This window comes from Telmatherina bonti, assembly GCF_933228915.1.
Source record: "Telmatherina bonti genome assembly, chromosome: 15".
NCBI lineage: Eukaryota > Metazoa > Chordata > Actinopteri > Atheriniformes > Telmatherinidae > Telmatherina > Telmatherina bonti.
In genome coordinates, this window is record NC_136613.1 from 4,009,905 (window position 1) to 4,035,940 (window position 26,036).

Genomic DNA, 26,036 nt, shown 5'->3' on the forward strand with positions numbered 1-26,036 from the left:
TAGAGCCTAATGCTAAGACTGCTGGTTCTCACATTAGAGGCTAATGCTAAGACTGCTGGTTCTCACATTAGAGGCTAATGCTAAGACTGCTGGTTCCAACAATGGAGGCTAATGCTAATACTGCTGCGTCCAACAGTAGAGGCTAATGCTAAGATTGCTGGTTCCAACAGTAGAGGCTAATGCTAAGATTGCTGGTTCCAACAGTGGAGGCTAATGCTAAGACCACTGGTTCCAACAGTAGAGGCTAATGCTAAGACCACTGGTTCCAACAGTAGAGGCTAATGCTAAGACCACTGGTTCCAACAGTAGAGGCTAATGCTAAGACCACTGGTTCCAACAGTGGAGGCTAATGCTAAGACCACTGGTTCCAACAGTAGAGGCTAATGCTAAGACCACTGGTTCCAACAGTAGAGGCTAATGCTAAGACCACTGGTTCCAACAGTGGAGGCTAATGCTAAGACCACTGGTTCCAACAGTGGAGGCTCATGCTAAGACTGCTGGTTCCAACAGTGAAGGCTAATGCTAAGACTGCTGGTTCCAACAGTAGAGGCTAATGCTAAGACCACTGGTTCCCATAGTGGAGGCTAATGCTAAGATTGCTGGTTCCAACAGTGGAGGCTAATGCTAAGACCACTGGTTCCCATAGTGGAGGCTAATGCTAAGACTACTGGTTCCAACAGTAGAGGCTAATGCTAAGACTACTGGTTCCAACAGTAGAGGCTAATGCTAAGACTACTGGTTCCAACAGTAGAGGTTCATGCTAGGACTGCTGGTTCCAACAGTGTAGGCTAATGCTAGGACTGCTGGTTCCAACAGTGGAGGCTAATGCTAAGACCGCTGGTTCCAACAGTGGAGGCTAATGCTAAGACCACTGGTTCCCATAGTGGAGGCTAATGCTAAGACCACTGGTTCCCATAGTGGAGGCTAATGCTAAGACCACTGGTTCCCATAGTGGAGGCTAATGCTAAGACTACTGGTTCCAACAGTAGAGGCTAATGCTAAGACTACTGGTTCCAACAGTAGAGGTTCATGCTAGGACTGCTGGTTCCAACAGTGTAGGCTAATGCTAGGACTGCTGGTTCCAACAGTGGAGGCTCATGCTAAGACTGCTGGTTCCAACAGTGGAGGCTAATGCTAAGACCACTGGTTCCCATAGTGGAGGCTAATGCTAAGACCACTGGTTCCCATAGTGGAGGCTAATGCTAAGATTGCTGGTTCCAACAGTGGAGGCTAATGCTAAGACCACTGGTTCCCATAGTGGAGGCTAATGCTAAGACTACTGGTTCCAACAGTAGAGGCTAATGCTAAGACTACTGGTTCCAACAGTAGAGGCTAATGCTAAGACTACTGGTTCCAACAGTAGAGGTTCATGCTAGGACTGCTGGTTCCAACAGTGTAGGCTAATGCTAGGACTGCTGGTTCCAACAGTGGAGGCTAATGCTAAGACTGCTGGTTCCAACAGTGGAGGCTAATGCTAAGACCACTGGTTCCCATAGTGGAGGCTAATGCTAAGACCACTGGTTCCCATAGTGGAGGCTAATGCTAAGACCACTGGTTCCCATAGTGGAGGCTAATGCTAAGACTACTGGTTCCAACAGTAGAGGCTAATGCTAAGACTACTGGTTCCAACAGTAGAGGTTCATGCTAGGACTGCTGGTTCCAACAGTGTAGGCTAATGCTAGGACTGCTGGTTCCAACAGTGGAGGCTCATGCTAAGACTGCTGGTTCCAACAGTGGAGGCTAATGCTAAGACCACTGGTTCCCATAGTGGAGGCTAATGCTAAGACCACTGGTTCCCATAGTGGAGGCTAATGCTAAGACCACTGGTTCCCATAGTGGAGGCTAATGCTAAGACTACTGGTTCCAACAGTAGAGGCTAATGCTAAGACTACTGGTTCCAACAGTAGAGGCTAATGCTAAGACCACTGGTTCCAACAGTAGAGGCTCATGCTAGGACTGCTGGTTCCAACAGTGTAGGCTAATGCTAGGACTGCTGGTTCCCACATTGGAGGCTATGCTAAGAGAGTATGGATGGCTGTATTTTCTACTGATGTCACCAGATGAACTCCACAGACTTTTATACAAACCAGCGTCTTTGTTTGACAACATGCATCACCTCCTGTTGGACATTAAAAATAATGCAACTTGTTTTCAGATGATTAGCAGGTGCGGAGACATCCAGACAACTAATGACCTCAAAACCAACCCAATCTTTTAAAATATGTGAAAGGTTATGGCTTGCGTAGGCATGAATGAACCCTTTAGGACTGTTTATTGTTTCTGATACATCCTGACTGCAATGACTTTACGGTAAAAAGTTTGCTCTGAATCCTGTTGTATACAGTCTGATACTTGTCTTCTGCCCCCTGGTGGACACCATTTGCACTACAGTAATTTTGACATATTAAAGCAAATTATTTCTGCTTATTTTTTAAAATAATTTTGTTCAAGTGTAAAATAAAGACGTCAGAATAAAACAGGAGAATTTTCTGCCCATCATTTATCGGATCAGGCTTTGAAGCTTGCATTATCTAGCATTGTCAACAAATGGGACATGTGAGCTGTGCGGTTTCATTTTCATTATGAAGCATTTTAGAGGGACACACCTGATAGCCGAGAAGGGACAAACCAAACCCAAACCGCTCTGAAGCAGGTTTTTCATGTTGTTTGGCAGTAGATGCAGGGCGTAGGAGTTCCTGCTCTACATCTGACAAACCGTCTGCAGAGCAACAGAACCCTGGACATCACTCTGGAAGTCATGCTGGCTAAACCTTTACTTTACATCCACACCAGCCGTAGGATTCTGGTGCTGAGAGCGGAGGACTTATCAGCTCTGATAAGCTGGGATCATAATAATCCATTTGCATCTTCCTTCAGTTTGCTGTCCTCTTCACGGTGTTTAAAATGTAAATGTAAATAATATTTAAATACTGACTGGTTTGTATCTGAATACTGGTTATAAAACCGGTCTTTCCTTCTCTGTGTCACATAAATACATTGATCACTCTTCACTGCATCATTGTAAACAAAGAACTCATACGATAATATGACTTGAAATACTGTACAACATAATGACCCGAACCCCCCGATGCCCCCCCACCCCACCAGAAAACCAGTCCAAATGAAAGAACAGAAGTGGGCCTGCGTTCCCTCTGTGTTGTCTGCAGGTATAAGGCTGCTCCACTCATCCTGTTTCTGGTTCTTCACAGTGTCCTGCTACATGGATGCCCCTGCTCACATGGTCAGAGGTAGAAGCCGGTGGGCGGTGGGTCCGGAAGCCCCGGTAAAGTCTCAGGACTGGGCATCTGGACGACAGGTGGCGCCGGTCCGCTGCCGTTGGGCAGAGCACAGCCTCCTGGGTAAGACCCGTTCAGGATGCAGCCATTCTCCACCTGCAGGAGGAAGCAGAAACTTTCAGATCCACATCTAACTCATCCTGATTCATCCTGATTCATGTGTGCTGAAAGGAGGGATGACGAAATAACCCAATCACTGATACTGAATCAATGCTGAAGACGTGAAAAAAGTTGTACTGAAAGACGAAAATATAAATATGAAGAAAATTAATCTCAGTTTAAGAAATAAAGTGTTTATGTAGACAGGTTTCTTTCAGCAGCTGCGTTTACATGGAGCACGTTGAATCCGATCCAACATCCACTCAGAATAAAAATGGGTCATGGAAACGCCACAGCTGAGCCAATCAGCCTTGATCTGAAACAGTTTTCAATCGGATCGAGAGGGGGGGCTGGGTCTCAGTTGGATGAGCACACATAAATAATCGTCTACATGGTGGTAGACGTGGTTTCGCACTGTGTGCATTTATACACAATATAAAAACTAGCGGCAGCAGATCAGATCAGGACTGACACAACATTCACGTTAGAAACTGACAAAGTTCAGGATTTTTGAGAATTTCGTTGGTCAAAAGGTTAAAAATTAAAATAAAAATCCCTCTTTTTCCAGAAAAGTAGGCAAGATCGATGGTATGAAATGTGTCAATGCGACTGATCAATTAGTTTACCATGTTATCGGCTGGAAATTCCCATCAGACTGGTCTAAATGAGACGGATTAAATATTCATCCAAGTAAACGTAGCTAGTGGTTTACTGGTGCAGGAGGCGGGGTCGTTGCCTCTCCAGGTGGGATGTTTACTGTTGACAAACATCCATGGACACGATGGCAGCTGCCAGCTCAGGTGGAACATACCTGCACAACCAGGATAGCTGAGCTAATAAAACCAACTGACTGCATCAAACAATGACTTTGATCCAATCGCCCATCCTGAGCATGCATGAGGCGACAGTGGGAAGAAAAACTTCCTTTTAACAGGAAGACAACACGTGTCATATGTGTTAATGCGCTAAATAAGAGTCTCTCTTCATAGTGAAGGTTGCAAATTTCAGAGGCGTACAAACTGAGATGTCTCCACTTCCTTCCATCTGAAGGTTGTAAAGTTCCTGCAACACACAGTGGCCTTCACTCCACTACCCACCTCTATCAGTCCTCTTCTCTACTCCCTTTTACTACGTGCCTCCTTCTATCCTTTGCTCTGAAGTAAAATAGCTGCAAGGAAGGAGGAGTGCACATCAACCAACACACTATGAAAGGGTTTGAGAGACATGTAGTCATGGTTCAGACTGCCTGAGCTGACCCACTTCTGTCTGTGACAGGGAGAGAACTCTGAAACTAGATCCGTATTGTTTACTCAGCTTGTAATAAATATTTTTACTTTCTACAATGGTATGTGATTACTCCTTTAATAATGCTAAAGATCTAGCTGAGAATTGGCCAAAGTGAAGGCAGTTTTCTCAGCACTTTGCCGTCTTGTATCAGATGTGCGTTCTGGATGTGTTAGTGTGTCCATTGACTCTGGAGGTTTAAAACAAAGAAAAAAGTGATATGATACAATATAAAACCACATGATGTGATGCGATACAATGTGAAGTGCTATGATACGATGCAATATGATATAATTTGACATGATGGGACACGTCGCCAAGGCAAAAACTTGGGCATGGGAGGAGTTCGGCGAGGCCATGGAGAAAGACTTCCGGACGGCTTCGAGGAGATTCTGGTCCACCATCCGGCGGCTCAGGAGGGGGAAGCGGTGCTCCATCAATACTGTGTACAGTGGAGATGGGGAGCTGCTGACCTCAACTCGGGACGTAGTGGGTCGGTGGAAGGAATACTTCGAAGACCTCCTCAATCCTACCAACACGTCTTCCGATGAGGAAGCAGAGCTGGTGGACTCAGGGGAGGACTCTCCTATCTCTGGGGCTGAAGTCGCTGAGGTGGTTAAAAAGCTCCTTGGCGGCAAGGCCCCGGGGGTGGATGAGATCCGCCCGGAGTTCCTTAAGGCTCTGGATGCTGTGGGGCTGTCCTGGCTGACACGCCTCTGCAGCATCGCGTGGACATCGGGGGCAGTACTGCTGGATTGGCAGACTGGGGTGGTGGTCCCCCTTTTTAAGAAGGGGGACCGGAGGGTGTGTTCCAATTACAGGGGAATCACACTCCTCAGCCTCCCTGGTAAGGTCTATTCAGGGGTCCTGGAGAGGAGGGTCCGCCGGATAGTCGAATCTCGGATTGAGGAGGAGGAGTGTGGTTTTCGTCCTGGTCGCGGAACAGTGGACCAGCTCTATACCCTCTTTGGGGTCCTGGAGGGGGCATGGGAGTTTGCCCAACCAGTCTACATGTGCTTTGTGGACCTGGAGAAGGCGTTCGACCGTGTCCCCTGAGGGCTCCTGTGGGGGGTACTCCGGGAGTATGGGGTACCGGACCCCCTTGTACGAGCTGTCCGGTCCCTGTGATTTGATATGGAATGACACGATGCAATGCGATACAATACAATGCGATACGATACGATGCATTAAGCTGTGATACAGTATGCTACAATGCCATGATATGATGCCCTTCTTGTCCCAATGGCAGAATTTGTTTTGAACTGAAGTGCTGTTACATTTGCTGCCTTGACAGCATCAACAAAGGAATTAACCACAAACCAACTGCAAACCACCATCCTCTGCACAGCAGAAACTATTTATAAATGTATTACATAACACCTACTTGGGATTAAAATGAAAGTAATCAGACATAACACCCTATTCCACAAGTTGCACAAGAATCACAAACTGTCTGCAGATGGAAATGTAACAAATACGTTTAAATGTGAGGATAAAAACACAGGTATCATAAACAGAAATCCTTTGTGCAATTTGGTTTCTTTTTCTAGATCAGATATTTTTCTTGTACTCCAGGCCTCTGTAAGTGTGTTGATGATGTCTTAGTGCATGAATTCTGTGTAACACAGTCAACCTAGAAATGTCACGGCCGAACGTCGGCAGAGGACCTGCTGCGTGGCTCGGCTTGAAACTTCAGCTTAATCATTTTAGAAGGAAAAGGTCAGAGAGTAAAATCATCATGATTCATCCTCTGAGAGCATCAGGACTCACCAGCAGCGACCCTACTGTGAGGCGTTAACCTCCTGACATGGACTGAGTCCACCCGGATGGACCACATGCAGGACTCGGCGCAAGAACAGAATCCCTCTGCTAAACCTCTTATGCCACCGTTCCTGCTCCGTCCACACATTTTCAACAATCCCCTGTGCCTAAAACAGCTGCTACCAGGTCAGAGGTGGTGAACAGAACCAACACAGACACAAACAAAACACATTCATTTCTCAATTAAACTCCCAGTCCAGGGGCATGCTTGTGTTTCAGGTTGCCTTAACTTACAAAGGCGGTTCCAGACGCCTGCAATGATTAAGCCACTGTTAGCTGTCAGGTGCACATTCACAGTAAACCTATAAAAGGCATCACCCACTGACCCCTGAAATCATGATGAGAATGAAAAGCGGGCATATTGATCAAAATATTGACAGTATCATCATCAAGATGACTCATTCTGGTCTTAGGGGAGGCAGAATCCAGCAGGTTTTCCATGTTTCCCGCCCCAACCAGACTCAAGTTAATGACTCATAGTTCAGAACTTGACAAGTTGTTGATTTTCGGGTACGTTACGGCACGGTACGTTACGGCACGGTACGTTACGGTACGTTACGGCACGGTACGTTACGGCACGGTACGTTACGGCACGGTACGTTACGGCACGGTACGTTACGGTACGTTACGGCACGGTACGTTACGGCGCGGTACGCTACGATGCGATACGCTACGATGCGATACGCTACGATGCGATACGCTACGATGCGATACGCTACGATGCGATACGCTACGATGCGATACGCTACATGTGATACGCTACGATGCGATACGCCACGATGCGATACGCCACGATGCGATACGCCACGATGCGATACGCTACGATGCGATACGCTACATGTGATACGCTACATGTGATACGCCACGATGCGATACGCCACGATGCGATACGCCACGATGCGATACGCCACGATGCGATACGCCACGATGCGATACGCCACGATGCGATACGCCACGATGCGATACGCCACGATGCGATACGCTACGATGCGATACGCCACGATGCGATACGCCACGATGCGATACGCCACGATGCGATACGCCACGATGCGATACGCCACGATGCGATACGCCACGATGCGATACGCCACGATGCGATACGCCACGATGCGATACGCCACGATGCGATACGCTACGATGCGATACGCTACGATGCGATACACTACGATGCTGCTATACGATACGCATACGGTACGCTACGATGCGATAAGCTTTGATGCGATAAACTACGACGCAATATGCTACAATGCGACAGGCAACGATGCGATAGGCTACGATGTGACAGGCTACGATGCGATACGCTAAGATACTGCTATACAATATGCTATGATGCGAAATGCTGCTCCCAATGCACTGTGATACAAGTCCATTCGTAAAACAATATTTTAATTCACAAAAATCTTTGCACTTTTTTTTTTAAATCCTAAAAATAATAATGATCAATAAACAAAGGCAAAATTATTAAATGATTGTCATATTTCAAGCAAAAAGGATCACTATTATTATTATATGTTTGTTTGTTATGTTTGCCCTGGATCTACTAGGTATGAGGTCGATACCAAAACCTACAGTATCACCCAACCTTACCGGTAAGCATTTCTCATCAGCATCTTTGACAAAATCTAGTCGTTGTATATCTGTTTCTGAAGACAGTGGAGGGTTTGAAAACAGTTCCAAGGTGACTGCTACAAACCCGCCTTTGTGTGGACTCGCTGAGCATCAACCGAGGGCCCCCAATAATCCCATCCTTCTTCTGCATACTTAAATATTTCTAACCTTGCAAGATGCTGAACATGTTTTGGCTGTCTGTGTGTCAGATGACTGCAAAGCAACCACTCATGATCATACAGCACTGACTAAGCTAGCGCTATAAAATCCAGTTTCATTTAGCAGGAAGCTAGCAAGGATGCTAGTTGGTATATGGCTGAAGAGAAGGAAAACATGGAGATATATATCCTGTAAGCAGTCTTATTCTGTAGAGGAAGATGTAGGAACACCATGTTTCCTCATGATGTCTCCAGTATGGTATACTTGAGTGTATGATTTGGGGAGTCTGGCATGTTGTGCTGAAGGCACATGCTTGACTAGATAGAAAAGAAAAGAAAGGTGCTGTACGAACACAATTCATCCACCTAAACGCCTCATTTTAACTTAGGTCAGGAAACCCAAAGAGAACCCATGCATGCATACACACCATGTCACTCACCTTATTGTGGCCAGGATCATGGCAGATCTCGGATGTCACCATGCCGTAAGAGTCCAGCTCCCCGCAGGGCTTGCTCACTCCTAGGATCTGCTCCAGGGAAGTGTTGGGGGGAGGGCACTGCGACAGGCTGGAGATGACCTGAGCTAAAGGGGCCGGCATCTGCTCCTGCTGCAGCTTGTGGTTCATCTCCTGGAAGGATGACATAGCCGACTCACCCGCCTGCTGATGTCCAGTCCTTGCAAACAAACTGTTCCCGGTGACGCTGTAATCCACATTGTGAATATCAGGCATGCTGTAATCCATGCATGACTCCGGAGACGTGTTTGTTAGCAGTTTCTGGCTGTTATCGAGGCAGGGACTATCACCGAATCCAAACTCCTGCCAGCGGGTTTGTCCTGCAGACCGGTCTGACCTGGAGACGCTGCACGGCCCGTGGAGGTTGGCCCCCGTCTGTTTGGTGTGGCACTGCTGGGACAGCTGATGGTGATGATGATGAAGCTCACCTGCAGTCTGCTGTGTGTTCAAGTGTTCCAGTTGTATCCCCGCAGTGGCTAAAATGTCCTGAGGTGTCCACTGTCCGTTGGGGAGGGACAGATGCTTCTCCATCAGGTCTCCATTGACCATCGTGTTGGAGACGTGGTCAACACGTTGGACCCAGTCGCGCGGCGCTTTTCCCACCTGCATGTTGAGGTGCTGCTGCATCTGCTGCGACAGCTGCACGATGGGTGTCTCTCCCACCCGAGGAGGGAACCTTATCTGGGCATTAGCATCAGATGCGAGGCTGTTTTCAGGAGGCGATGCCGTCGAGGACATCCCTGCTGTGGCGCTCAGAGGCACCTGTCCTTCAAGGTCTGCAGAATCGGTCTTTCCTTCGATAGAGTCGTAGATGTATGAGAGGATTTCATCATTTGTCAAGAGGTCATCCAACGTGGGCACGCGTTCAGGGTCCATCTCCACTCGTATCATCCGCTCATCCAGCAGCAGCAGCTCCAGGTCCTCGGCACTGAGCCCCAGACCCTCCAGAGCTCCAAACAGTTCCCTGTTTGAACAGCCTCCCTCCTCTGTCTCCAAAACCCCCTGACCCTCCAGAGACAGCGAGTCCAGAGTAGCAAGCAGTGGGTCGAAGCTGGTTCCAGGCTCTGTGACGCCCTGGTTCACCACACCGGTAGCCGGCTCAGCCCAGCTCTTGAGCTGCCCGCAGGATTCTGAGACAGAGTCCATCTGGTCTCCAAAGACACTGTTGTGGAAGGACATTTTGGGCTCTGGGGCTGCTTGACAGACGTACACTGACTCATCCTGACTCATCAGGGCCCCCAGCAGGGAGCCGGGGTCCAGACCATCCGGATCATCCCTCGCCAGCCTGTCAGACCGACTCTTCTTGGACTTGCTGCTGTGTTTATCTTGACCTCCATCCCTAAAGCCGGCGATGGGGTGACTGGACTGGTATAGCAGGGCCTCACCGGTGGCGAAGGTAAAGGGGAGGTGCATGGAGCGCTTCCGCAGGTGTTCTCCTCCTTCTTCATCCCTGAAATAAAAAAAACAACAAAAAGCAGGGTTATTATCAGGGGTTGTTGCCATGGCAACTGATTTAGGGATCCACGTTCTACATCACAGAGACGGGAAATTACAGCAGGGGCCTCTGGGTGGCGATGATGTAGTCTGGTTTGCCATTCTTGTACACCAGCCGGGCGTTGGCCTGGACCCATTTCCAGCGGTTCTCCTTGGTGAGGAGCCGGAACACGGTCAGTCCACTTTCTCCAGTCTTCATCACTGGACACACAAACACTGCCAGTCAATAAACTGTAGCAACAACTCACCAAAACCAGCAACAAAAAACTGTTTTTTAAATGTTTTCAATTCTGGTCGAACTGTGAAACTACAGCTCCTCTGATGGCCTGATTTAAAGGTTTACTGACATCTAGTGGTAAAGATGAACATTGCAATGAATTCAAACACAAAGCAGAGTTGTGAACGGACAGTTTCAATCTCTTCTTCAGAAGGCAGAATGAGATCTTCTGTTACAGACACTATGAAGCAGCAATGCTTACATGTAGCATAGCAACATGACAGGGAGAAACTCGTCTGAAAGACTCTACCAAGCGTCTGCATCCAGACCAGGCAGTTATATGTGAATGTAAGATCTCCTCTGACTCTGCCTTTGTTTGTTTGCTAGTTTCCATGGAGATGAAGGTCCTGCTAGTTTCCATGAAGATAAAGATCCTGCTAGTTTCCATGGAGATGAAGGTCCTGCTAGTTTCCATGAAGATAAAGATCCTGCTAGTTTCCATGGAGATGAAGGTCCTGCTAGTTTCCATGAAGATAAAGATCCTGCTAGTTTCCATGGAGATGAAGGTCCTGCTAGTTTCCATGAAGATAAAGATCCTGCTAGTTTCCATGGAGATGAAGGTCCTGCTAGTTTCCATGGAGATGAAGGTCCTGCTAGTTTCCATGAAGATAAAGATCCTGCTAGTTTCCATGGAGATGAAGGTCCTGCTAGTTTCCATGAAGATAAAGATCCTGCTAGTTTCCATGGAGATGAAGGTCCTGCTAGTTTCCATGAAGATAAAGATCCTGCTAGTTTCCATGGAGATGAAGGTCCTGCTAGTTTCCATGAAGATAAAGATCCTGCTAGTTTCCATGGAGATGAAGGCTTTTGCTCAGCTTCTTTTTACCTTCTCCAGTTGTTCCTCATCACATATTACTTTACTCATTCCTGGCACTGTATATACATTCAATATTGTGCATAGTAGTTAGCACCGTTGCCTCACAGCAAGAAGGTCACTGGTTCGATCCTCAGCTGACAGTGGCCTTTCTGTGTGGAGTTTGCATGTTCTCCCTGTGTATGTGTAGGTTCTCTGCGGGTACTCCGGCTTCCTCCCACTATCCAAAGACATGCATGTTAGGTTCTTTGGATATCCTAAATTACCCCTAGGTGTGAGTTTGTCTCTGTGTGGCCCTGTGATGAACTGTGGTGGACTGGCGGTCTGTCCAGGGTCTACCCTGCCTTTTGCCTGAAGGCTGCTGGGATAGACTCCAGCTTCCCCGCAAATGGACTAAGCGGTTAGGATGATGAATGAAATTTAAATAATATTAATATATTATATATATATATATATATATATATATATATATATATATATATATATATATATATATATATATATATATATATATATATAATAATTTATATATATATAATATATTAATATTATTGTGTATATACATAATATATACATATATACATTATTGTGTATATATAAGGGTATATATATATATATATATATATATATATACATACACACACACACACACACTACTCACAAAAAGTTAGGGATATTGAGCTTTTAGGTGAAATTTCACAACAAGCCTAAAATGCATTCAAACCTGTACAGGTGAACTTAATGTGATCTTCTCTAAGCTTTTAAATGCACATGTCCAACTGTTAAATGTTTCAATAAATTTTGCACAAGTTGCTGTTCTCTAACAAGGATCTTAACGGCAAAAATCACGGCAGGTGTGTGATCCTTGAATTGACCAATAAATGTCCTGGTTCAATTAGAGCTGGTGTTTAAACAGTTGTCCTCATCATGCTGTTCACATTTTGACATCATGAGACCAAGACGACACCTAACAATGGAACAACAGTCCCTTGCCATTGCCATGCTTCAAACAGGACGTTCTCAGACAGAAGTGGCCACTGAGCTTGGAGTGCCACAGAGTGTCATCAGCAGGTTGCAACAGAGATATGGAGAGACTGGAAGAGTCACAGAAAGGCCTAGAAGTGGACGTCCTTTGGCCACATCCCGTGCTGATGACCGCTACATTGTGAACGCTGCCCTGAGAAACCGGATGATGAATGCCACTCAACTCCAGGCACGTTTAAGAGAGGTGAGAGGCACCCAAGTGTCACGTCAGACCATTCCAAACCGTTTCCATCAGCGTGGTCTGCGTGCTAGACGACCTGCACGGGTACCTGACCACACCACCAGGCACAGGCATCATCGTCTTGCATGGGCCAGGGAGCATTTACGCTGGACGAGGAACCAGTGGGCCTCAGTGCTGTTCTCTGATGAAAGTCGATTCACACTGAGCAGAAATGATGGCCGGCAACGATGTTGGAGACGTCAGGGAGAGCGCTATGCATCAGCCACTGTTGTCACCAGGCCAGCTTTTGGTGGTGGCGGTGTTACAGTGTGGGCAGGGGTGTCCACTTGGTACAGAACTGCCCTACACTTTGTGAATGGTACAGTGACAAGCCCATACTACCTGAATAACATCATTAATCCAGTGATTGTGCCCCTACATGAACAGCACAGGCCTAATTTCATCTTCATGGACGACAATGCTCCTGCTCATCGAGGCCGCATCATCAGGGAACGGCTGTTGGAGACTGGTGTACCGCAAATGGAACGGCCTGCACTCTCTCCAGACCTGAATCCCATTGAAAACCTGTGGGATCAGCTGAGCCGTCGTGTAGAGGCTCGAAACCCTGCACCCCAGAACCTCAATGACCTGAGGGCTGCCCTTCAAGAAGAGTGGGATGCCATGCCTCAGCAGGCAATAAGTTGCCTTGTGAACAGCATGAGACGTCGTTGTCAAGCTGTAATTGATGCTCAAGGGCACATGACCAGATATTGAGACGTTCACATTTTTTGTTGTGGTGTAACTACCATTGTTGTTACCTTTTGTGTTGAATGAATTATTTGAGATGAGGAAATCAGTAGTGCATCCTTCTACTTAAATGTCTTACTTTTATGATATTATATCACTGTAGCATGAACATATTGCATTTTCCATAAATTTCACCTGAAAGCCAAATATCCCTAACTTTTTGTGAGTAGTGTATATATGTATATGTATATGTATATGTATATGTATATGTATATGTATACAAATTGTTCATATAGAGAGACTAAAATCTAGCAATCATATTTTACCTGCTGCATCTTTAAGCTCATTGGATCAGTGGGAATTGGACCGGATTGATTGATGGGATTATAACCATCTGGATTTGACTGGACCAGGATGAATCAGACTGAAATGGCCTCATCATAAACTTGCTTTACATTGCTTGAGATGACAGAAGTCATGCATCGGTTGCGTCTAAACGAACGTTCTGAAGCAGAACCGCGACCTGAAAATCTGGATTAAAACTGAAAATTCGTCGCGACACGTGGCGGTGAAAGGAAATTAAATTAGTTTCTGCTTATTTCCCGACCACCTGTCGTGGTGTTGGTGGTGCAGATGTGACTCTTGTGCTTCTTGCCTTCATGTTGATAAAACTTTATGGACCCCTGCCCCGCTGACAGCCGTCGTGTGCGTTGTTGTGCTGCTGCTGTATGGATCATCTCTGATGTTTTGCTCATGTTGTGGATTTGCAGGGCATATCCTTTCCTCTGGCGGCTCAGCAGCTTTGCTCAATCTGCTCCCTGATCCAGCAGGATTACTTGTGAAAGCTAGCTGAACTCTGTGACCTCGCTGGTTTAGGTCTCCTAAACTTTATCAGCAAGACAAAGGAAAAAACAGCAACTGTCCGGCTGATGTGGAGCATCGTCCTGCTGGCAGCTGGATGGTGATCAATTGTTTCAGAGTTACAGTGGAAACCAGCTGTTTGAGGTTTTCATTCTGTTCCAGAGATGTGATTCTACTGATTTTATTCTCCATCTGATACCAAATGAAACCCCTGGCTCGTATCGATGACACGGATTCCCTCCACAAAACCTCAATGTGTTTGGAAAATCCCTTCAAAGCAGCGTGTACGGAGAGGAATAAACAGTTTACATACACTATGCATGTAAAAAACTGCAATTAGAAAACATCATTTATTCAGTTTTTAATTCAAATCTGCTTTATGTGTTCACAACAACTTCATCTCGGTGCATTTTGCAGAAAAAATCAGTTCAATTCTGGTAATTCGGTTGTCAATAATAGCATTTTAAAATATTCATTTATGAACACACACAGATGTGTGTGTGTGAGTGAGAACAGTGTTTCTCAGGCCTGTTTCCATACTTTAACACATCAGCAGCAGCTTGCAAACAACCTGATGAGCAGTTCAGTTAGTCTGGATCAGGTCTGCTGGAAACCTCTAAAGCAGGGTAGGCAACACCAGTCCTGCAAATATTAGGAGTCTCTGCTGCAACACACCAGGCACACACCAGACCTAATCAGAAGACTTGTGCAGAACTTGACATCAAACTGCACAAGTCTGCTAATTGGCCATTGATTTGAATCAGGTGTGTTGCAGCAGGGAAACTCCTAACATTTCCAGGACTGTGGCACTCGAGGACCGGAGTTGCCTACCCTGCTCTAAGACATGCAGGGTGGAGGTCCCTGCATGTAGGCAGCCTGCATGTGGGGGGTCCCCGGCCTGCGTGAAGGGGTCCCTAAGCAGCCGGATGGGGAAACACTACCAGATGGATAATGTTGGCAGCTGGAGTGGTGCCGCGGGGCGGCTGTGGTGGTACTTACTTCTTACATGGTTCTCTGCACAGTACAGCATATCTGCTGCATGGATGAACTGATAGCCGGTTCCTCGAACCCGCAGCTCGGCCTCCGTGTATCCCAGAACGATCTTCCCTCTGAAAAACACATTAGAGTTGTGCATCATTTCCTTTCCTGCTTGGTTCCGACTGGAGCCGCTAACCGAGATGTAAACATTTACTTTGCATCACAGGCCAGAGGTGTGAAATCCAGCTTGTGTTTGGTCCTGAAGATCATGTTCTTGGTCCTGATCTCCAGGATGGACGGAGGCTGCAGAGGGGTTGCGATGGCAAAAAGAGCAAGCTGAGACGGCGCCTTTCCCCCGTTGTCCTGCCGCTGGTTCTGTCCATGCAGAAACTTCAGCCTTCCGTGGATGTTCAGAGCCTGCAGAGACATGAAACGACATGACTGCACCGGTTCCAGGAGAGTCCTGACAGGTCCAGTTCTGCACACCCTGAGACAAGTCTACGTATCGTGTAAGTTGTCATCAAAAAGAAGTAAATGCAAACAAGGTCACTTTGGTTCTGTTGTTTAAACTTCAGATGTTTTCGGCTTTGAACTGCGAGACGTAAAATTATACGTTCAGTCCTGTCGTCGTCAACACAAACATGAAAATAAAGTTAAATAAAATGAAAAACACTTTATTTATCAGAGAGGAAAAAAGTAGTTTGGGTTTGTTTTCAAAAATAAGAACAATAAAGATTCATTATAAGATAAAGCAAAAAAAAACGTATCAGTGAACATATAAAAAATAATTCAAAATGAATTCATTCATTATCTGAACCGCTTAATCCGATCAGGGGTCGCGGTGGAGCTGGAGTCTATCCCAGGAACCTTCGGGCCCAATCCATAGCAGTAAATCAAAATTTATAAAGAAAATAAAGATTTACTTTTAAATTTAACTTTTAACTGGTGTGTTTGCTGCCTGCCTTGGCGACTGGTAACTGGTGTGTTTGCTGCCTGCTTGGCGACTGGTAACTGGTGTGTTTGCTGCCTGCTTGGCGACTGGTAACTGGTGTGTTTGCTGCCTGCTTGGCGACTGGTAACTGGTGTGTTTACTGCCTGCTTGGCGACTGGTAACTGGTGTGTTTGCTGCCTGCCTTGGCGACTGGTAACTGGTGTGTTTGCTGCCTGCTTGGCGACTGGTAACTGGTGTGTTTGCTGCCTGCTTGGCGACTGGTAACTGGTGTGTTTGCTGCCTGCTTGGCGACTGGTAACTGGTGTGTTTGCTGCCTGCCTTGGCGACTGGTAACTGGTGTGTTTGCTGCCTGCCTTGGCGACTGGTAACTGGCGTGTTTGCTGCCTGCTTGGCGACTGGTAACTGGTGTGTTTGCTGCCTGCCTCGGCGACTGGTAACTGGTGTGTTTGCTGCCTGCCTTGGCGACTGGTAACTGGCGTGTTTGCTGCCTGCTTGGCGACTGGTAACTGGTGTGTTTGCTGCCTGCTTGGCGACTGGTAACTGGTGTGTTTGCTGCCTGCCTTGGCGACTGGTAACTGGTGTGTTTGCTGCCTGCTTGGCGACTGGTAACTGGTGTGTTTGCTGCCTGCTTGGCGACTGGTAACTGGTGTGTTTGCTGCCTGTCTCGGCGACTGGTAACTGGTGTGTTTGCTGCCTGCTTGGCGACTGGTAACTGGTGTGTTTGCTGCCTGCTTGGCGACTGGTAACTGGTGTGTTTGCTGCCTGCCTTGGCGACTGGTAACTGGTGTGTTTGCTGCCTGCTTGGCGACTGGTAACTGGTGTGTTTGCTGCCTGCCTTGGCGACTGGTAACTGGTGTGTTTGCTGCCTGCCTTGGCGACTGGTAACTGGTGTGTTTGCTGCCTGCCTTGGCGACTGGTAACTGGTGTGTTTGCTGCCTGCCTTGGCGACTGGTAACTGGTGTGTTTGCTGCCTGCCTTGGCGACTGGTAACTGGTGTGTTTGCTGCCTGCTTGGCGACTGGTAACTGGTGTGTTTGCTGCCTGCCTTGGTGACTGGTAACTGGTGTGTTTGCTGCCTGCCTTGGCGACTGGTAACTGGCGTGTTTGCTGCCTGCCTTGGCGACTGGTAACTGGCGTGTTTGCTGCCTGTCTCGGCGACTGGTAACTGGCGTGTTTGCTGCCTGCTTGGCGACTGGTAACTGGCGTGTTTGCTGCCTGTCTCGGCGACTGGTAACTGGTGTGTTTGCTGCCTGTCTCGGCGACTGGTAACTGGCGTGTTTGCTGCCTGTCTCGGCGACTGGTAACTGGCGTGTTTGCTGCCTGTCTCGGCGACTGGTAACTGGTGTGTTTGCTGCCTGTCTCGGCGACTGGTAACTGGTGTGTTTGCTGCCTGTCTCGGCGACTGGTAACTGGTGTGTTTGCTGCCTGCCTTGGCGACTGGTAACTGGTGTGTTTGCTGCCTGCCTTGGCGACTGGTAAGTGGTGTGTTTGCTGCCTGCTTGGCGACTGGTAACTGGTGTGTTTGCTGCCTGCTTGGCGACTGGTAACTGGCGTGTTTGCTGCCTGCCTTGGTGACTGGTAACTGGTGTGTTTGCTGCCTGTCTCGGCGACTGGTAACTGGTGTGTTTGCTGCCTGCCTTGGCGACTGGTAACTGGCGTGTTTGCTGTCTGTCTCGGCGACTGGTAACTGGTGTGTTTGCTGCCTGCTTGGCGACTGGTAACTGGCGTGTTTGCTGCCTGCTTGGCGACTGGTAACTGGTGTGTTTGCTGCCTGCTTGGCGACTGGTAACTGGTGTGTTTGCTGCCTGCTTGGCGACTGGTAACTGGTGTGTTTGCTGCCTGCTTGGCGACTGGTAACTGGTGTGTTTACTGCCTGCTTGGCGACTGGTAACTGGTGTGTTTACTGCCTGTCTCGGCGACTGGTAACTGGTGTGTTTGCTGCCTGCTTGGCGACTGGTAACTGGTGTGTTTGCTGCCTGCTTGGCGACTGGTAACTGGTGTGTTTGCTGCCTGCTTGGCGACTGGTAACTGGTGTGTTTGCTGCCTGCTTGGCGACTGGTAACTGGTGTGTTTGCTGCCTGCCTCGGCGACTGGTAACTGGTGTGTTTGCTGCCTGTCTCGGCGACTGGTAACTGGTGTGTTTGCTGCCTGCTTGGCGACTGGTAACTGGTGTGTTTGCTGCCTGCCTCGGCGACTGGTAACTGGTGTGTTTGCTGCCTGTCTCGGCGACTGGTAACTGGTGTGTTTGCTGCCTGCTTGGCGACTGGTAACTGGTGTGTTTGCTGCCTGCCTTGGCGACTGGTAACTGGTGTGTTTGCTGCCTGCCTTGGCGACTGGTAACTGGTGTGTTTGCTGCCTGCTTGGCGACTGGTAACTGGTGTGTTTGCTGCCTGCTTGGCGACTGGTAACTGGTGTGTTTGCTGCCTGTCTCGGCGACTGGTAACTGGTGTGTTTGCTGCCTGCTTGGCGACTGGTAACTGGTGTGTTTGCTGCCTGCTTGGCGACTGGTAACTGGTGTGTTTGCTGCCTGCCTTGGCGACTGGTAACTGGTGTGTTTGCTGCCTGCTTGGCGACTGGTAACTGGTGTGTTTGCTGCCTGCCTTGGCGACTGGTAACTGGTGTGTTTGCTGCCTGCCTTGGCGACTGGTAACTGGTGTGTTTGCTGCCTGCCTTGGCGACTGGTAACTGGTGTGTTTGCTGCCTGCTTGGCGACTGGTAACTGGTGTGTTTGCTGCCTGCCTTGGCGACTGGTAACTGGTGTGTTTGCTGCCTGCCTTGGCGACTGGTAACTGGTGTGTTTGCTGCCTGCCTTGGCGACTGGTAACTGGTGTGTTTGCTGCCTGCCTTGGCGACTGGTAACTGGCGTGTTTGCTGCCTGTCTCGGCGACTGGTAACTGGCGTGTTTGCTGCCTGTCTCGGCGACTGGTAACTGGCGTGTTTGCTGCCTGCCTTGGCGACTGGTAACTGGTGTGTTTGCTGCCTGCCTTGGCGACTGGTAACTGGTGTGTTTGCTGCCTGCCTTGGCGACTGGTAACTGGTGTGTTTGCTGCCTGCTTGGCGACTGGTAACTGGTGTGTTTGCTGCCTGCTTGGCGACTGGTAACTGGCGTGTTTGCTGCCTGCCTTGGTGACTGGTAACTGGTGTGTTTGCTGCCTGCCTTGGCGACTGGTAACTGGCGTGTTTGCTGCCTGCCTTGGCGACTGGTAACTGGCGTGTTTGCTGCCTGTCTCGGCGACTGGTAACTGGTGTGTTTGCTGCCTGCTTGGCGACTGGTAACTGGCGTGTTTGCTGCCTGTCTCGGCGACTGGTAACTGGTGTGTTTGCTGCCTGTCTCGGCGACTGGTAACTGGCGTGTTTGCTGCCTGTCTCGGCGACTGGTAACTGGCGTGTTTGCTGCCTGTCTCGGCGACTGGTAACTGGTGTGTTTGCTGCCTGTCTCGGCGACTGGTAACTGGTGTGTTTGCTGCCTGTCTCGGCGACTGGTAACTGGTGTGTTTGCTGCCTGCCTTGGCGACTGGTAACTGGTGTGTTTGCTGCCTGCCTTGGCGACTGGTAAGTGGTGTGTTTGCTGCCTGCTTGGCGACTGGTAACTGGTGTGTTTGCTGCCTGCTTGGCGACTGGTAACTGGCGTGTTTGCTGCCTGCCTTGGTGACTGGTAACTGGTGTGTTTGCTGCCTGTCTCGGCGACTGGTAACTGGTGTGTTTGCTGCCTGCTTGGCGACTGGTAACTGGTGTGTTTGCTGCCTGCCTTGGCGACTGGTAACTGGTGTGTTTGCTGCCTGCCTTGGCGACTGGTAACTGGTGTGTTTGCTGCCTGCCTTGGCGACTGGTAACTGGTGTGTTTGCTGCCTGCCTTGGCGACTGGTAACTGGCGTGTTTGCTGCCTGTCTCGGCGACTGGTAACTGGCGTGTTTGCTGCCTGTCTCGGCGACTGGTAACTGGCGTGTTTGCTGCCTGCCTTGGCGACTGGTAACTGGTGTGTTTGCTGCCTGCCTTGGCGACTGGTAACTGGTGTGTTTGCTGCCTGCCTTGGCGACTGGTAACTGGTGTGTTTGCTGCCTGCTTGGCGACTGGTAACTGGCGTGTTTGCTGCCTGCCTTGGTGACTGGTAACTGGTGTGTTTGCTGCCTGCCTTGGCGACTGGTAACTGGCGTGTTTGCTGCCTGCCTTGGCGACTGGTAACTGGCGTGTTTGCTGCCTGTCTCGGCGACTGGTAACTGGCGTGTTTGCTGCCTGCTTGGCGACTGGTAACTGGCGTGTTTGCTGCCTGTCTCGGCGACTGGTAACTGGTGTGTTTGCTGCCTGTCTCGGCGACTGGTAACTGGCGTGTTTGCTGCCTGTCTCGGCGACTGGTAACTGGCGTGTTTGCTGCCTGTCTCGGCGACTGGTAACTGGTGTGTTTGCTGCCTGTCTCGGCGACTGGTAACTGGTGTGTTTGCTGCCTGTCTCGGCGACTGGTAACTGGTGTGTTTGCTGCCTGCCTTGGCGACTGGTAACTGGTGTGTTTGCTGCCTGCCTTGGCGACTGGTAAGTGGTGTGTTTGCTGCCTGCTTGGCGACTGGTAACTGGTGTGTTTGCTGCCTGCTTGGCGACTGGTAACTGGCGTGTTTGCTGCCTGCCTTGGTGACTGGTAACTGGTGTGTTTGCTGCCTGTCTCGGCGACTGGTAACTGGTGTGTTTGCTGCCTGCCTTGGCGACTGGTAACTGACGTGTTTGCTGCCTGTCTCGGCGACTGGTAACTGGTGTGTTTGCTGCCTGCTTGGCGACTGGTAACTGGCGTGTTTGCTGCCTGTCTCGGCGACTGGTAACTGGTGTGTTTGCTGCCTGCCTTGGCGACTGGTAACTGGCGTGTTTGCTGCCTGTCTCGGCGACTGGTAACTGGTGTGTTTGCTGCCTGCTTGGCGACTGGTAACTGGCGTGTTTGCTGCCTGCCTTGGTGACTGGTAACTTGTGTGTTTGCTGCCTGCCTTGGCGACTGGTGACTGGTGTGTTTGCTGCCTGCCTTGGCGACTGGTAACTGGTGTGTTTGCTGCCTGCTTGGCGACTGGTAACTGGTGTGTTTGCTGCCTGCTTGGCGACTGGTAACTGGCGTGTTTGCTGCCTGCCTTGGTGACTGGTAACTGGTGTGTTTGCTGCCTGCCTTGGCGACTGGTAACTGGTGTGTTTGCTGCCTGCCTTGGCGACTGGTAACTGGCGTGTTTGCTGCCTTTCTCGGCGACTGGTAACTGGCGTGTTTGCTGCCTGTCTCGGCGACTGGTAACTGGTGTGTTTGCTGCCTGCCTTGGCGACTGGTAAGGCGTGTTTGCTGCCTGTCTCGGCGACTGGTAACTGGCGTGTTTGCTGCCTGTCTCGGCGACTGGTAACTGGTGTGTTTGCTGCCTGCCTTGGCGACTGGTAACTGGTGTGTTTGCTGCCTGCCTTGGCGACTGGTAACTGGTGTGTTTGCTGCCTGTCTCGGCGACTGGTAACTGGTGTGTTTGCTGCCTGCCTTGGCGACTGGTAACTGGTGTGTTTGCTGCCTGCTTGGCGACTGGTAACTGGTGTGTTTGCTGCCTGCTTGGCGACTGGTAACTGGTGTGTTTGCTGCCTGCCTTGGCGACTGGTAACTGGTGTGTTTGCTGCCTGCTTGGCGACTGGTAACTGGTGTGTTTGCTGCCTGCCTTGGCGACTGGTAACTGGTGTGTTTGCTGCCTGTCTCGGCGACTGGTAACTGGCGTGTTTGCTGCCTGCCTTGGCGACTGGTAACTGGTGTGTTTTCTGCCTGCCTTGGCGACTGGTAACTGGTGTGTTTGCTGCCTGCTTGGCGACTGGTAACTGGTGTGTTTGCTGCCTGTTTGGCGACTGGTAACTGGTGTGTTTGCTGCCTGCTTGGCGACTGGTAACTGGTGTGTTTGCTGCCTGCTTGGCGACTGGTAACTGGTGTGTTTGCTGCCTGTCTTGGCGACTGGTAACTGGTGTGTTTGCTGCCTGCTTGGTGACTGGTAACTGGTGTGTTTGCTGCCTGCTTGGCGACTGGTAACTGGTGTGTTTGCTGCCTGCTTGGCGACTTGTAACTGGTGTGTTTGCTGCCTGTCTCGGCGACTGGTAACTGGTGTGTTTGCTGCCTGCTTGGCGACTGGTAACTGGTGTGTTTGCTGCCTGCTTGGCGACTGGTAGCTGGTGTGTTTGCTGCCTGTCTCGGCGACTGGTAACTGGTATGCTTGCTGCCTGCTTGGCGACTGGTAACTGGTGTGTTTGCTGCCTGCTTGGCGACTGGTAACTGGTGTGTTTGCTGCCTGTCTCGGCGACTGGTAACTGGCGTGTTTGCTGCCTGTCTCGGCGACTGGTAACTGGTGTGTTTGCTGCCTGTCTCGGCGACTGGTAACTGGTGTGTTTGCTGCCTGTCTCGGCGACTGGTAACTGGTGTGTTTGCTGCCTGCTTGGCGACTGGTAGCTGGTGTGTTTGCTGCCTGTCTCGGCGACTGGTAACTGGTATGCTTGCTGCCTGCTTGGCGACTGGTAACTGGTGTGTTTGCTGCCTGCTTGGCGACTGGTAACTGGTGTGTTTGCTGCCTGCCTTGGCGACTGGTAACTGGTGTGTTTGCTGCCTGCTTGGCGACTGGTAACTGGTGTGTTTGCTGCCTGTCTCGGCGACTGGTAACTGGTGTGTTTGCTGCCTGCCTTGGCGACTGGTAACTGGTGTGTTTGCTGCCTGCTTGGCGACTGGTAACTGGTGTGTTTGCTGCCTGCTTGGCGACTGGTAACTGGTGTGTTTGCTGCCTGTCTCGGCGACTGGTAACTGGTATGTTTGCTGCCTGCTTGGCGACTGGTAACTGGTGTGTTTGCTGCCTGCTTGGCGACTGGTAACTGGTGTGTTTGCTGCCTGCTTGGCGACTGGTAACTGGTGTGTTTGCTGCCTGCCTTGGCGACTGGTAACTGGTGTGTTTGCTGCCTGCCTTGGCGACTGGTAACTGGTGTGTTTGCTGCCTGTCTCGGCGACTGGTAACTGGCGTGTTTGCTGCCTGCCTCGGCGACTGGTAACTGGTGTGTTTGCTGCCTGCCTTGGCGACTGGTAACTGGTGTGTTTGCTGCCTGTCTCGGCGACTGGTAACTGGCGTGTTTGCTGCCTGCTTGGCGACTGGTAACTGGTGTGTTTGCTGCCTGCCTTGGCGACTGGTAACTGGTGTGTTTGCTGCCTGCCTTGGCGACTGGTAACTGGTGTGTTTGCTGCCTGCCTTGGCGACTGGTAACTGGTGTGTTTGCTGCCTGCCTTGGCGACTGGTAGCTGGTGTGTTTGCTGCCTGCCTTGGCGACTGGTAACTGGTGTGTTTGCTGCCTGCCTTGGCGACTGGTAACTGGTGTGTTTGCTGCCTGCCTTGGCGACTGGTAACTGGTGTGTTTGCTGCCTGTTTCGGCGACTGGTAACTGGTGTGTTTGCTGCCTGTCTCGGCGACTGGTAACTGGTGTGTTTGCTGCCTGCTTGGCGACTGGTAACTGGTGTGTTTGCTGCCTGCTTGGCGACTGGTAACTGGTGTGTTTGCTGCCTGCCTTGGCGACTGGTAACTGGTGTGTTTGCTGCCTGCCTTGGCGACTGGTAACTGGTGTGTTTGCTGCCTGCCTTGGCGACTGGTAACTGGTGTGTTTGCTGCCTGCCTTGGCGACTGGTAACTGGTGTGTTTGCTGCCTGCCTTGACGACTGGTAACTGGTGTGTTTGCTGCCTGTCTCGGCGACTGGTAACTGGTGTGTTTGCTGCCTGTCTCGGCGACTGGTAACTGGTGTGTTTGCTGCCTGTCTCGGCGACTGGTAACTGGTGTGTTTGCTGCCTGTCTCGGCGACTGGTAACTGGTGTGTTTGCTGCCTGTCTCGGCGACTGGTAACTGGTGTGTTTGCTGCCTGCTTGGCGACTGGTAACTGGTGTGTTTGCTGCCTGCCTTGGCGACTGGTAACTGGTGTGTTTGCTGCCTGCTTGGCGACTGGTAACTGGTGTGTTTGCTGCCTGCCTTGGCGACTGGTAACTGGTGTGTTTTCTGCCTGCCTTGGCGACTGGTAACTGGTGTGTTTGCTGCCTGTCTCGGCGACTGGTAACTGGTGTGTTTGCTGCCTGCTTGGCGACTGGTAACTGGTGTGTTTGCTGCCTGCTTGGCGACTGGTAACTGGTGTGTTTGCTGCCTGCCTTGGCGACTGGTAACTGGTGTGTTTGCTGCCTGCTTGGCGACTGGTAACTGGTGTGTTTGCTGCCTGCCTTGGCGACTGGTAACTGGTGTGTTTGCTGCCTGCCTTGGCGACTGGTAACTGGTGTGTTTGCTGCCTGCCTTGGCGACTGGTAACTGGTGTGTTTGCTGCCTGCTTGGCGACTGGTAACTGGTGTGTTTGCTGCCTGCCGTGGCGACTGGTAACTGGTGTGTTTGCTGCCTGCCTTGGCGACTGGTAACTGGTGTGTTTGCTGCCTGCCTTGGCGACTGGTAACTGGTGTGTTTGCTGCCTGCCTTGGCGACTGGTAACTGGCGTGTTTGCTGCCTGTCTCGGCGACTGGTAACTGGCGTGTTTGCTGCCTGTCTCGGCGACTGGTAACTGGCGTGTTTGCTGCCTGCCTTGGCGACTGGTAACTGGTGTGTTTGCTGCCTGCCTTGGCGACTGGTAACTGGTGTGTTTGCTGCCTGCCTTGGCGACTGGTAACTGGTGTGATTGCTGCCTGCTTGGCGACTGGTAACTGGTGTGTTTGCTGCCTGCTTGGCGACTGGTAACTGGCGTGTTTGCTGCCTGCCTTGGTGACTGGTAAGTGGTGTGTTTGCTGCCTGCTTGGCGACTGGTAACTGGTGTGTTTGCTGCCTGCTTGGCGACTGGTAACTGGCGTGTTTGCTGCCTGCCTTGGCGACTGGTAACTGGTGTGTTTGCTGCCTGTCTCGGCGACTGGTAACTGGTGTGTTTGCTGCCTGCCTTGGCGACTGGTAACTGGCGTGTTTGCTGCCTGTCTCGGCGACTGGTAACTGGTGTGTTTGCTGCCTGCTTGGCGACTGGTAACTGGCGTGTTTGCTGCCTGTCTCGGCGACTGGTAACTGGTGTGTTTGCTGCCTGCCTTGGCGACTGGTAACTGGCGTGTTTGCTGCCTGTCTCGGCGACTGGTAACTGGTGTGTTTGCTGCCTGCTTGGCGACTGGTAACTGGCGTGTTTGCTGCCTGCCTTGGTGACTGGTAACTTGTGTGTTTGCTGCCTGCCTTGGCGACTGGTGACTGGTGTGTTTGCTGCCTGCCTTGGCGACTGGTAACTGGTGTGTTTGCTGCCTGCTTGGCGACTGGTAACTGGTGTGTTTGCTGCCTGCTTGGCGACTGGTAACTGGCGTGTTTGCTGCCTGCCTTGGTGACTGGTAACTGGTGTGTTTGCTGCCTGCCTTGGCGACTGGTAACTGGTGTGTTTGCTGCCTGCCTTGGCGACTGGTAACTGGCGTGTTTGCTGCCTGTCTCGGCGACTGGTAACTGGCGTGTTTGCTGCCTGTCTCGGCGACTGGTAACTGGTGTGTTTGCTGCCTGTCTCGGCGACTGGTAACTGGTGTGTTTGCTGCCTGCCTTGGCGACTGGTAACTGGCGTGTTTGCTGCCTGTCTCGGCGACTGGTAACTGGCGTGTTTGCTGCCTGTCTCGGCGACTGGTAACTGGTGTGTTTGCTGCCTGCCTTGGCGACTGGTAACTGGTGTGTTTGCTGCCTGTTTGGCGACTGGTAACTGGTGTGTTTGCTGCCTGCTTGGCGACTGGTAACTGGTGTGTTTGCTGCCTGCTTGGCGACTGGTAACTGGTGTGTTTGCTGCCTGTCTTGGCGACTGGTAACTGGTGTGTTTGCTGCCTGCTTGGTGACTGGTAACTGGTGTGTTTGCTGCCTGCTTGGCGACTGGTAACTGGTGTGTTTGCTGCCTGCTTGGCGACTTGTAACTGGTGTGTTTGCTGCCTGTCTCGGCG

At 50.4% G+C, this 26,036-nt stretch overlaps 1 protein-coding gene across 1 annotated transcript in view; it reads right to left on the reverse strand.

The window, feature by feature from the left end:
• Positions 1–3,242: 3,242 nt before the first annotated feature.
• The window catches only part of ahr1b (aryl hydrocarbon receptor 1b), a gene marked incomplete at both ends in the record, with an annotated part of 71,796 nt that continues 49,002 nt past the window's right edge, over positions 3,243–26,036 (reverse strand). The window contains 5 exons of the mRNA XM_079253995.1: positions 3,243–3,392; positions 8,707–10,231; positions 10,335–10,476; positions 15,178–15,287; positions 15,371–15,573. Coding sequence (XP_079110121.1) covers positions 3,243–3,392; positions 8,707–10,231; positions 10,335–10,476; positions 15,178–15,287; positions 15,371–15,573 — 2,130 coding nt within the window. The remainder of the gene's footprint in view (positions 3,393–8,706; positions 10,232–10,334; positions 10,477–15,177; positions 15,288–15,370; positions 15,574–26,036) is intronic.